Source organism: Dermacentor andersoni, chromosome 2 (assembly GCF_023375885.2).
Source record: "Dermacentor andersoni chromosome 2, qqDerAnde1_hic_scaffold, whole genome shotgun sequence".
In the NCBI taxonomy this organism is placed as follows: Eukaryota; Metazoa; Arthropoda; class Arachnida; order Ixodida; family Ixodidae; genus Dermacentor; species Dermacentor andersoni.
In genome coordinates, this window is record NC_092815.1 from 108,580,912 (window position 1) to 108,594,530 (window position 13,619).

The window sequence follows — 13,619 nt, forward strand, 5'->3', positions numbered from 1 at the left end:
AAGGAAGCCCACAGATGCACGAACATAGCCGCCGCGGTTGCTTAGTGGCTATGGTGTTGGGCTGCTAAGCCCGAGGTCGCGGGATCGAATCCTGGCCATGGCGGCCGCACTTCGATGGGGGCGAAAACACCTTTGTGCTTAGATTTAGGTGCACGTCAAAGAACGCCAAGTGGTACGAATTTCTGGAGTCCCCCACAACGCTTGCCTCATAATCATATAGTGGTTTTCGCATGTGAAACCCAACATTTTTTTTTTCAGAGACACGAACAGAACATGCGTTGACTTCCAACTAATGTTTAATGCCGGATGCTCTGAATATATACAGCAAAACAGAAAAGAACAAAAGAAAGAACCTAACTAACCACTTGATCGTTCCACTTGTGATCTGCTTGCCTCAATAAAACTTATTTCTCTGGCAGCTCACGGTCTCTTTTGCTATCTGCCAAATAAATAAGCATTCGCGAGGGAAGCTGGCAAGAAGCGCTCAGTAACGCACAGGTGTTGATACGATGAAGTGATTAGGCGCATGTTCTTCCACTTCTTTTAATTTTTGCTGTAAATATTCAGAACATTTGGCATTGAAGGTTAGTTGGAAGTTAGCGTGTGTTCCGTTCGTGTCTCTTGTACTTCTTTGTAGATTCTGCGCTAAAACACTAATAGGTTTGATGCTGAACATTATGTGGTAATAGATAGCCTCAAGCTCCGCACAAGAGCACACAAGGGAAATTTTGTTCCCGCAAGGATTCTGGGTATTTAGAAGAAAGCTGTTTCGGCTCCTCCTCAAGTTCACCCGCTTAACTGAGCTGGAGCGTAAATGTTGAGCCGCGTGGGCGGGGCATACCAGAGCGCAGAGGATAGTGCACCACGGTTCGAATCGGTCCACACCGTTAGTCTGACTTGTATACTTTGTTCTGACGGCCTTAAGGGAATACATTGCGCGATTGGTAATAACTGGCGTCTGGGAGAAGCACTTCCCCGGCCGGCAGCATTTACAAAGCTAGGTCAACCAGGTCAGCCAAGCAAAGCTTCTTCTCCTTCATCTCTTCCTCTCTCTCTCTACTCTTCGAGCATGAAAACAAGATACATTTAAAGAAAATCGCCCTGGAAGCCTATATGAACTAGAGAGCTCATTACTGCTGTTTCTTTCGGACTTGCTCGAATGCGCCAACTGATCTGCGTTTTTCCGAAAAGCATCGCATCCAATTTCAAGCTGCTCCTGGCTACCTCGCAAGTACCACGCTGGAATTCTTTTGTTCCTCCCACCTTGGCGGGTCGTTCAACGCACCGCGGGGTATTCACCCTGCTTCGAAGGCTGCACGTCAATACGACTACACGACCGCCAGCATCATGGTAAATTTGGTGACTTTAGAAACAGGAGAACGAACAGAAACGCTAAGGCCCATCTCCTTGTTCACATTTCCGTTCGTCGTAAGAAGAAAGTGTGTGGTAGACGTTTTTCATAAGGTGTTGCATGAACGCTCGAGCCCCGCTGCATACACGATGGTCTACCACCACCAGCTTCCGGTTATCATTTCCGGATCGGTTGAAAACACCAGCAGCTTTTCCGTTATCAGGACTCTGCACTTTTCGGCTTCACGCCATTGCCGCCGAATGCGTACTGCAACACACGCTGCACGAGGCGAAATCACTTGTTCTCGCACGAAACGGAAGCCATTAAATGAGCAGTGAACATGCGACTGGCAGGGTAAAAAGCGTGCTAGCAGACGGATCGGAACTTATGTCCCTCGTAGATGGACCAATCGACACATGTTATCCTGTTGCTGCCAAGTGCATTGCCCTGTTTTTTTTATTTATGCTTACTACGCATATTTTTTTTTCTTTTGCTTCTTATTAAACTGCCCTTTTTGACCTTGTCGCCCTCTTGTTGTCTGCGTTAGCGTCAGGGTTGTTTGCGGGATGCTGGTCGCCGCCGCAGGCGGCCGTACATCACTGCGCAGGGGCCGTCACAGGCAAACTCGGGGAGCTTCGTCACCGTAAATGTCATCTATAGTCGCGTATACGGTAGTAGGAAACGTTACACCTGATGGATATTTTCTCTTCAGGTACGAATATGTCTGTTTTTATCGGCAGGTGAAGAGAGTGAGAGATAGAAACAAAAGATATGTATACTGTTTACAGCGGCTTCCTTGCAGAGCGCACACGAGATGGCGCTACTGGTTGCGACGCCATATGACGTACGCCTTCTGAGTGCAGCCGAATGCCTGAATCTGCCCAAAAAGGGAATGGAATTGTGCAAACTCTCTGACGGGATACGATACCATATTGCACATATGAAACAAATTGTGGCGTGTTACAAGTGAAAAAGTATCCCTTGACACTAAGCAATATCAGCATGTCCTGCATTACTAATAAGTGGAAGTGTGAGCCCGCGTGTTGCGCGGACTTTTACCAAAGAAGTCGTTGTATAATTTTTTGCCATAGGTGAATGAACATTTTCGCTGATTAAGCTATTGAGCCTTGAGGAAAAACAAAAGATATTTTGCTTCAACATGAAGACGATATAAGCAGCTACGTGCGCGCGTGAGCTTGGAACATTTGAATGCCCCTTCGTACACGTTTGATGTCGCCGTACTGTCTTGCTTTTTAACGAACGTTTCACGTCCGAGAATTCGCATTTCATTAACACGAGGAGACGACTAGTCATGGCTTGCACGTGCGCGTAGTTGCAGCGGATTGCGCACACAGTCACGCTCTTGAAAGACGCGAGGAAGAAAGTGGAGAGGAGGGTGCAGTGTAGTCATGAGGCGGAAAGCGAAGGAGGGTGTGGCGAAAGCGTGACAAGAAAAGCGCAGTGCGGCGACGATGGCCACGAGATTACGCCCCGAGTATAGCGCTCGTCGTCAGGGGGTTCTGTCGACGGCGGCTCCTGCGAATCGTGCCCACGTGACACCCACTCGCTGGCTCTCGCGATCTCCAGATGAGCGAGGCAGTCGCGCCGCACTTCGCTCCGTTTGCCACGTGCCGCACGCAAGAGATTGTCCACGCCAGCTAATACAAGGGGACATGAGAACGCGTATAGAGCTGCGCTCAAATTTTGCATAAGGGGGTATCGTAATCGTCGGTGAATTTGCTCCATCTGAAACGCCGCACGAGACGGATTGTCCGCGCCAGCCAATATGTCGCGAAATCAGAACGCGTATAGAGCTGCGCTCAAAGTTCGGATTAGGGAGTATCGTAATCGTCGGTGAATTTTTGTAACCTGCCCTCAAAATGTAGACATTTCTATTAGTGATTAACAACAAAAGAAACCTATAAACGAACAACGTGTGTCGCTAGTGGATTGCACATTCAAATTGCGGGGACTACAGCAGCAACTGCGATATTGATGAGCATTTCAAGAACACCTCGCTTTTGCTCGAGTAAAAAGAAGAAAAAAGACAGAAGAGCTCAAATGCGTGTCAGTGGTTGCGCATTTCTTAGGAGGCAGTGAGAGCAATCTTGATCGCAGACACAGCCATGAAACGGCTTTCAGCAATAAAAAAAGAATTACAGAGGTATATAGAGGGTTGCAGAAGATCGCTCGCAGAACGACGCACCGTCAGCGATACGGGTTACCAACGGCAGTCGAAGGAAAGGGCACACTTCGATCAAGGAATAAATGTTATAGTAAGGCGAAGGTATACGCGAGCGTCAGCGAAGACAACGTATCGACGTATGGTCTTCTCGTGACGTTCCCCGCACCAGCGGGCGCGCGTTGCAATTCACCGCCCGGCGTCGTCGTCAATCACTGTTTCGAAATGCACGGCAAAAAAATTTCTGCGTGGGTTCACGGTTGACGCGTCAAGAGATCTTGCTGGCTGACTTTGAGCAACTTGACGAGCGTTTCCGCGGAGTGGTTCTCGTATAGAGTCAAGCTATGGAGAGCGCGAATGCGCTGGCCTCGGCATATATATAGCGAAAACTCCCCGCCTGTCTCAGCATCTTGCCGAGAATATCGAAGGCGCGTCGCGGACGTGCATCATTCATTCAGCAGGGTGAAACTTTCCCGACTGCAATCTTTCTACAATACGGAAAACAAACGCGGCTGAACTTCTCGGCACTGGAAGTCATCTGCCGCCTTTCTTCGTTGAAAAGCCATTCTCTTATTGGTCGACGCAAGCCTCGACCGATAAGCTTGCGTGCCGCGGATATCGAAGCGCACAGGCAAATCAGCGGTTCCAACGGCCGTGCCGGAGGCTACCATGGCTTCTGAGATGTAACGTTTCCCATAGGGAATACCTCCTTGCCTCTTTTGCGCTTGCGCGGGATGTTTACTGTAGGATTGGATTATTGATTCCATCCGCTTGGTATAAGTAAAAGTTTTCGGGCGCTTCGGGCGCAGAGACTTCTGTTTTCGCAGCGAGATTTGCCTCAACGATCTAACATAAGGTGGGCACGCGTGGCGGTTGTGTGCGGGTGGTAGTGCGCGTGTCTTGCATCTGAAATGCCTCGAGGGTGGGGCCTAATGGGCTCGCTTTTTCAGAGACGCCTGTTTCGAAATGCGGCCGCGTACGAGGAATATATACTCGGCCAAAGCTGGTAACATGGTGCCTTGCACTTGGGCAAACATTCGGCGAGCGCGCGGCAAATTTAAAGCATTGCCGCCTCCGAGATCGAATGCTTGTAGCATGATTGCCATCACTTCTTTGTCGGCTGCGCGAAACACCACGTGATATGGGGAAACTGAAACTGCGAGCTCGTGTACACATTACGGGCAGCGGGCGTGCACCTGATCTGTGAATAGAAAAATTCTGCTTCACGACACTCGCGGATCGGTGGCCGCTTGGGTGCTTGGAGCTGTAACTTTGCGGGCAGTGGCAAGACTTGTTGGTGTAGAGCACCTCGTGAAAATGTCCGCATCTGCGTCCACTTCCGCGTCTGCGATTCTGCCATTAATGAAAATAACTAGTCTGCAGAGCCTACAACGAGCACAGGTGCTTTTTTTTAATTATTAACCACAAAGAAAGAAACCCGGTATTCGTTTTAAGAGGCAGAGGACATGAGGCACTGTTGGGTGAAGACAGCGTTCTATGAAGCTGGTGTTATACGCTCATTGGCACCACCAGACTGACTGTGAAGGATGTTAAGATCAGTTTCTATTGCATTTTTTTTGTGACTCATCATCCTCTGTCACGCATCCCAACGATTCGTAAGTAACTGAAAAAAAAAAAAAAAGAAACTGGACAGGACTGCGGCTTTTGCACCGTCACGCTGGTCTGGTCGCACCGCAATATAATTTTTGCTTGCAATAAAGCACAGCCGTGCATAACTTACTCTCTTTGCTGATCTAGGGTCTTGTCGCATGTTTCTGGAGACAGATCTGCCAGTGTTTCTTTAATTGTGTACTCTGGGACTCCTCTAAAACAACTTACGACAGTATGTTCTAATAGTTACAGCGTTGCTACAGTCTCAAAACGAAACCAGGATTACAAATTAGTGCATCGAAGGTGGAATGAGCACGAACGAAAAGTATGAGAAAAAAAGAAATGTAAGGCCTAAAGTTATTCTGTTAGAATATATGCGCCGATTTTTGAGACAGGATCGCTCAAGGTTGACCGGTACTTTTGTTTTCACATTGAAAAGAAAAGATACAAATTAAGCCTTTTCCCGACATTCTTTAAAGGCCATATTTTAACACGGTTGCGGTCGTTCTGGCTACTTTCCAGTTCCTACCGGGTTAAAGAAATAGTTTATGTCACAGCTAATGGCTGGACTCCTTTTCTTTTTGGCGGACAGATGAACGCGAACTGCCTGCGCGGTGCACTAGTTGCCGCCTCGTTCTTTCTAACTTCTGAGACCATGCATACAATCACATACATGACGCTATGCAGTCTTCACGACCCTTAACCTGGAATTTCGGTTGCGTCAACATTGTCTTTCCTTGGTGGATCTGATTTCATCCCTCGCTGCTTTACAATCACCAACACATGGGTCCTCGTCATGATGCCCACAACTGCAGCAACATGCTTTTCTGCAAAGAGAACACTGAAGAAGGATGAATTAACAACACGCAGAAATTTCTTCACAGTCGTTCGACTCGCGTACCTACTTCTGCAAAGCACCTTGTCAACCTCAAGTGAGCGATCCTTCTATATGGCTACAAGTCTACCCCGACATCACCCCCCCCCCCCCCCTTCCCATGACAGCACATTTCGAATATGTCAAACTTCTGTGGCTGGCTGACGACTGCGCTATATTTTTCTCTGCGAACACGTACTGCTATCCCGCTTTCAATAACGTTGTGTTTAGAATTCCCCAGACGGAGATATGATATCTCCCGTTAGCTTTCCGCGTTATGCAAAAAAAAAAAAAAAACACGGCTGATTTCCAGAAAAGATGAAGAAGGTTCAATGACGTACTTAACTTTACACACTTCCCCTGGCAACTAAATGTTGTTCACACTTCTCGATGTATACAGCTTTAAGTTTCAAATATTATAAACCATCTTACCCTGTGTCTAATCAGTTTAAAGCGCGAACGAAGACGGGACGACAAGAAACACAGACAAGCACCCTTCTCTGTGTTTCTTGTCGTCCCGTATTTGTTCGCGCTTTAAACTTATTACAGTTTAGCTGTATATGGCTAGCCGATTCATCCGTCCGTCTGTCCGTCTGTCCGTCCAATCGTCGGTCGCCTACACGCCGAAAGCTCCTCGGGCGTAACCCCACGCGCCCGAGAAAAAAGAAAGTGAAAGAGAGGCGCGCAATTAGCCAACTCTAACTAGATAGCACAAGGCCTGTTTACTCCGATCCATAACATCACGCTACCCAGCCCGCAATTTCCATTGACGAGGCTGGCGTTTTGAAAGCGGTGACGTCAAAATCACTGTTGCCTATTCGGAAGCATCCCCATTAGATTCTATGGCCGTCGAGCCAGGTAACATGACGTCATGGATCTTAGTGAAAAGGCCTTGTGCTACCTAGGTTGTGTTGGATTAGCTGCGATAGTAGTGACGTCGTTGCTATCCGTCGCAACCAACGCGCGCGCAACAGTTTTTTTCTCCGGCTCCGCAATGAGTAGGCCACACGTCATACCTACTCCTGAAGAGCAGGCAGCTTTCGATCAGCCACGCCGCGAGCACAACTGGGAACGAGCTTGTCTACACCGTGCCGGTGCTGCAGCCCATGCACAAGAACAGGCTCGCGCAGCCGAATGCTAGCAGCAACCGCGCACCGAGGATCCGGCAGCCTACCGAGCCGCCGTTTAATGAACCATAGGGATTAACCCGGTGATAAACATTGGGGCGGCACGTTTCAGCTTCGGTGGTTAACTATCCGTACGGAGTGCTTGGGCGGTGATTTTAAACTATATGGATTACCAACTAGCCCGAACTGCAACCTTTGCCCTGTGTATTCCACCCTGCAGTAAATATTAATCGTCAAACGACGTTTCTTAAATTACTGCAAACGAAGTATCAAATCTGCTCACCTTGGCTCGCGGCAAAGAAGATGCCGTCTGCTGGCCCACTTTGCCGGTTGCCGAGCTGTGTTTCCAGATGGCCCACAGGATTCCCGTGTAGAAGGTCACCAGAAGCACGAGAGGCGCAAGAAACACCATGAAGAACACGAACCCCATGTATATCTGGCGGTGGTAGAGCGGCGTGCCGCGCTCGTAGAAGATGGATGCGCAGATGCGCTTTCCGGGCGCCGCCTCGATGGTGTGAAACACGTACACGTTGGGCAATGACGGCGTGCACGAAACTAGCCAGGTGATGGCTGCCAGCCTCCAGGGGTCGGGGCTGGGCGTCAGCGGTGTCGCAACGGCGATGTGCCTGTCCACCGCGATCGTCACCAGCATGTAGGTGGACGAGACGAGCGCGAAAGTCTGCAGGAACTTGAAGAAGCGGCAGAAGGCGTCGCCCGCGATCCACAGCCGGCCCATCACTTCCCACACCACCTGCGACGTCATCGTGATGCAGGCAACGAGAAGGTCCGCCACGGCCAGGTTCAGGAACAGCACACGCGCTTTCGAGAGCCGCCGGTGATGCCGTTGAACGACGAGCTTCCAGCAGACGACGGTGTTGCCGATGACGGAAGTTACGATCATGATGATTATGATGACAATGCGGACGCGCTTGTGGTAACGAGGACCCATGATGTCGTCGTCGGGCCCTTCGTTATCGACGATGTCTGTGGTGTTTTCGCCGTTGAGCACTGTACAGGTGTAGTTCTGTAAATCGTCTTGGCTCCCAACTGCATTGATGAATGATGTTGCCATAATAGCGCAGCGAATGACCCTTGGCCGCGCGCCTTCATATTCCTGGTGGTCTGTTCATTCTGACGTTCGTAGTCTCCGTGTAAGTACTGTCATTTTCCTCGGCGTATTCGAATCATCCCCTTGTACCGTTTCGTTAATTGCAGCTAACGTTTTTTTTTAATTATTCTCCAAGTAATATGTCGGTTGTCATGTCCACTTCAAGTTTCCTGACAGCAACTCTGCAAGATGAGATGCGCAACTGTGAACTCTTCAATCAACATACAAGGATTGTTTTGCTAGACAGCAAACAAACGTTTAGGAAAGAATAAACATTCGTTATCGCCTTTCGCGTGCTGCATGTCTTATAATTCAGATTTCACTTTCTGGCGCAGTTTTTACTGTCCGAAGCGCCTCTTGGTATTCTTCGTACTTTTCGGTAAGTGCCAACTGTAAATGAAACTTTCGTCTTATGGTTTCGGAAATTTGTTCGCATGACATTACAGCTACAACAGGTGAAAACACTGCTTCACAAAAATACCGTGACGTCCACGCAGATAACCGTGACCTGAACTTATCGGAAAAATTACTTGCTCTAGAGGTTTCTCGAGAAAACAGTGAACAATACTGAATTGATCACATTGCAGTAGGGCACGTGTGCGTTATTTGATGATTTGGCATAAGCTAGCAGAAATAACTCACGCACACAGCTGCCAAAGTGCAAGCGCAATACCAACGACTCAAAATTTTTAAACTTTAGTGTCCCACCTTCGGACGTGTACGAATACGCGTTTGCATCGTGAACACTCCTGAAATAATACTGCGACGTCGATTAACTTTTAGCGTTATAGAATCTCGCAGCAGTTCATTTGATGCCGTTACAGTGAAAGCTCAAGCGCTTGGTGACCTAGGAGACGAATGGGATCTGATAGCCTACTTTGTACAATGACGAGTATTATTTTCCGTTCCATAAAGCTCTAAGTGCATTCGAAAATGAGCCTAAACGTAAGTAAAATGGTGGGAAGAAATGAATCGACGGTAGAAACATTTTCCCCAAATGCTGAAAGTCTCCACATTTAAACGCGGTGCCTGATCCTTCGACAAAGATGCGACTGTCATGGTCAAGCATACCCAAGAGTCATCCACACAGACCTGAACAGAGCCTAAAGTGGGTTTCTTTATGTAGTACAATTCTTTCAGAGGTACTGTGAGCTTCTTTCTTTTTTCACTTTGAAAGCCATAATTTATTTTCTTCGTCCTGTACACAGTTCTTTACCACAGAAAGCACAGCGCTTCAACCACACACACACACACAGAGCAGTGTGTGTGTGTGTGGTTCCTCCGTAGAGTCCCGTCATGAAGCGTTGTTCTTTCTTTGATAATGAACCAACTAGACCATCAATAAATCCTTGACCGCTCTTTACATTCTACACAGGGGGTGCTATTGTAAACACTCTCAGATACCGCTGCATTGTCCAATTCTACCAGATTGCATATTTCGTATTATAATTATGAAGAAAATGTAGCACGGCTCTATTATGCGCCTAATATAAGCTGCGTTGTGTTTTTCATAGGTTCATACAAAAGAGAAGCTTTCAGAACAGCGAATAATGTGTACGTTAAGCCTTTTCTTGCCGACGCGCAAGGAGGCGTGAAGTCACAGAGCTGTCTTCTGAGCTGTCGGCATAGACTGTCTGCAATGCTGGCCAGAAATGGAACACGCCCAATGTGGTGGATTGAGACGATGTCCGAAACAGCGTACGTAATCCGGGGACAGTCAGTTCAGTGCGGATTAGAGATCGAAAGCTGTTAATCAATGATCAACTTGAAATCAAAAGAAAATGGAAGTAGGACAAGACGTATTTGGTAGGAGACATGACCGGTGGCCTAGTCGACCACCGTTTATTAGTTGTCTAATGGGTGTTACAGTACCCAATAGACAGCTATTACAGACGTATTCAGATGGGTTAGTACACGGCGGGCGTCACTCCTTCGTGAAATATCACGGAGAATCAGCGCGAAAATTATGTAGAGCGAAATGAGCGTTACTACATACCAAAGCATACAGCTTCCTACGACAACAACTAGAGTGAACTGTGGTGCGAGTGTTTACGTAAACTTAATGTAATGGCAGTTGAGCCAGCAGGCCAATGACGGGCAGTGCATGGATTTGGCTAAACTTCGTTTTTCTGCAGCTTCAGAGGGGTTCTGCGACTTTGTGAATTGACCAACTTCAACAAGATATGGTGTTATAAGCGCAAGAATTCGCAATGATTACGCATGTCGGCAGGTATGCTTAAGCGTAACCTAATGCAGGCACCTGTGCCACTTAACGCGAATTCGCGTACATTACACTTATCCGCCCCAAGATTCATCAGTATGCTTATGCGAATTGTGATTATGATCAAGCATACCTAATCAATGACCTATAAAGATCAGTTCGAAGTCATGCTGGCCGTTTCATTTCATTTTTTTTAAATTCACGCTACTCCAGTGTGACATCATTTAAAACAAAGCGTCGAGTTAGGAACGCTTACCGAAACGCAAAGAAATGGCGTTACGTTCCTCTATTTCGGTACATTACGCAATCACACATCACTGCGCAATGGCTTTTTCCAATACACCCTCAATTATCTTTTCGTCGCCGCGATTTTTCATGTAAAATGAAAGGTATCACTTGTCGAACATCGACTTTTGCCCGTTCGTTCGTGCCGCAATTTACTGGAAATGTCTACCGTCATGCACTGCAACCCAGTCAGGCTTTTAAACCATACGAACATTTTATTTCGTGAACTTAAAGTGCGCTAGGAACGAGTCCACGAGGTAGAAGAAGACAGGACAAACGCAGACTAACAAGTGGTTTATTGAAATTACACAGTGCTGCCTGTTCGAACTATGCGCATGCCCAAGCCGAGTCATAACCGCATCACCATGAAACACTCTCTCGCAAAGCCCCCATCTACACCAAAAAATCAAGCTCTTTCTTGAAAAGACACACTAACGGTTCGCACCTATCTGGGCCATATCTTGCTATCAAGGAAGCTTCTAATATTTCACGTGCCTTTTGCTCCTTTGCTCGCCCTAACACCTTCGTTTTGTCTAACATCGGCTTGCACTTCTTCGCACATGACCTACAATGAACTAGCAGGTGCTTTCCGGTGCCATCTTTCAATGAGTTAGAGTGCTCCATTAAACGATTGTTAATACATGTTCCGGTTTGCCCCACGTAGAACATTCCACAGGTCAGTGGAAACTCGTACACCACCTCAATCGATTAACAATCGTTTAATGGAGCACTCTAACTCATTAAAAAATGGCAGCGGAAAGCCCCTGCCAGTTCATTGTAGGTCATGTGCGAAGAAGTGCAAGCCGACCTTTGACAAAACGAAGGTGTTAGGGTGAGCAAAGGACCAAAAGGCACGTGAAATCTGGAAAGCTTCCTTGATAGCGAGACAAGGTCCAGACAGGTGCGTAAGCGAAACGTCAGTGTATCTTTGCAAGAAAAAGCTTGATTTTTTTATGTAGATAGGGGCTTGGCGATGGAGTGTTCCATGATGATGCGGATATGATTCGGCCTGGGGCTGCGCATAGTTCGAAGAGGCAGCATTGTGTGACTTCAATAAACCACTTGTTAATCAGCGTTTGTCCTGTCTTCCTCTACATCGGTGTCTCGTCGCTAGCGCACTTTAAGTTCACGAAATAATGTCTTACCAACTAGCCTCCCAACACTCTTCGCGAACAGTTAGCCTATGTGATGGATGTATGTTATTGTGGTAACACTTGCGCGTACATTTAGTGATAGGTCATGCTGCTCTCGCCAATAATATCGATTATATAATCAAATCCGGAAATTTCACCCTGTACCTTTTTCATTTTACTGAAGCACTTATATCCTTAATCACCGTGAATTTTTTTTTTCATTTTTGTACGAGTGAAATACTTGTTTAGTGTATGTCACTGCCCTTCACGGCATCGTTCAAGCTCAGTAATAGTCGACCGTTCGCAAGAACCAAAGATTCTGAAGGCGATGAAGACATCGAAGAGCCGTTGGTCGAATCAGACATGCTTGACTTCTTTTGTTCTGTCATCCCCTACGAGAGTGATTTGGGTGGCTTTTAGTATCGGCTCCTTGTCTAACAAAGGACAAAGGCTCTTACGGGGTACCTAAAAAATGTTTTCTTACCTAGTGTATACTAATTGCAGACAAGCCAAAACACCTAATTTTTGTCGTATTTCGCACCTGCTAACTGTACAGCGGGAGCGGACTAAGAAATGATTTTTTTAATGCAAATTGGCCTCTGCATGCTATATACATCGGGTGCGGACTATAGTCGGGAAAATGCGGTAATAAATAACGTAACGAGAATGCTTGAAGCCACGGGCGTGACTATTAAACAAATCCCTGTACTAAGCCTATAATTCTTTTGGCATATCGGAACGATCGAAGCACCAGAGATCAGCGGTGAAACTCTTCGGAAAACTTTATGCTACCAACACGCCCCGTGCGCCTGCGCATGTGTGGGCGCGTATGCATGCACGTGCGTGCGCATTTGTGTGTGCGCACGCGTTCAATATCTGCGTCGATTTTGAACCTCTGCGACATTTGCGCACGCGCGACCGCGCCGTACGAAGCACAGACTACTTGATGAAATTGGAATTCAGGGCTGCCCTTACAGTACCAGTACGTCATTCGTGTACGCTCCACTTGTTGCGTTGAAATGTGAAAGGCTGAAAAATACACGCTGGTGACTCGGTGCATGTCGCCCACGACACGCACCTGGTTCTGGCTAGAACGGACCAGATCAACCTCATTTGCAAAACAAAGCGAGAGACCGCGTCGCCCCACGCAGGAACCAGAAAGGCGCAAAAAAAAAAAGAAAAGAAAAAAAAAATTGAGTTTGCCGTGACGCAGGTGCCAGCTCCAGATATTTTCGCTCCATGGCAACCGCCTGTGTATTGCTGTTACTCTACGCGTCAAAGTAACACCTTTGTATTTTTAAAGCAAAACTTTCTTTGTGTAATTTCCCATTGTTGGCATGGCTGCCTGGCTGTTGGGGCGGAAAGAGAAGTTTAATAGACTTAACTAAACATATCAAATCAACAAAGGTCAGCAATTCGCGACAGTTACGTGGTGGCATACATGAAAACACGGAGTTGTCGAAAGCTAATCACCCAAATGAACTTAATACAATATGTCTATATTGCTCACAAACAAAACTTTGAAGTAGAGTCCACGAATAAAAAGTCCATGGACAGAAACTGAATTTTCAAAAACACTCAACAAAGAAAATAGTCACGAACACAGAAATATCGCGTACGATACACAGGTCTGACTAATATTTCAGCATGGGCAACGGCACACCATTGTTCCTCATTATCACGAAAGCTATCGGCCAACCTAGGAGAAACTTTCCCTCCCCGAGAAT

At 47.1% G+C, this 13,619-nt stretch overlaps 1 protein-coding gene across 2 annotated transcripts in view; it reads right to left on the reverse strand.

Moving 5' to 3' along the window:
- LOC126541405 (probable G-protein coupled receptor 150) overlaps nt 1–13,619 on the reverse strand; it is an 89,502-nt gene that overhangs the window by 2,318 nt on the left and 73,565 nt on the right. For both annotated transcript variants that reach the window (XM_050188168.3, XM_055076615.1), the window contains exon 2: nt 7,429–8,435. In XM_050188168.3, the coding sequence (XP_050044125.1) occupies nt 7,429–8,217 (789 nt within the window). In that variant the 5' untranslated portion in view covers nt 8,218–8,435. The remainder of the gene's footprint in view (nt 1–7,428; nt 8,436–13,619) is intronic.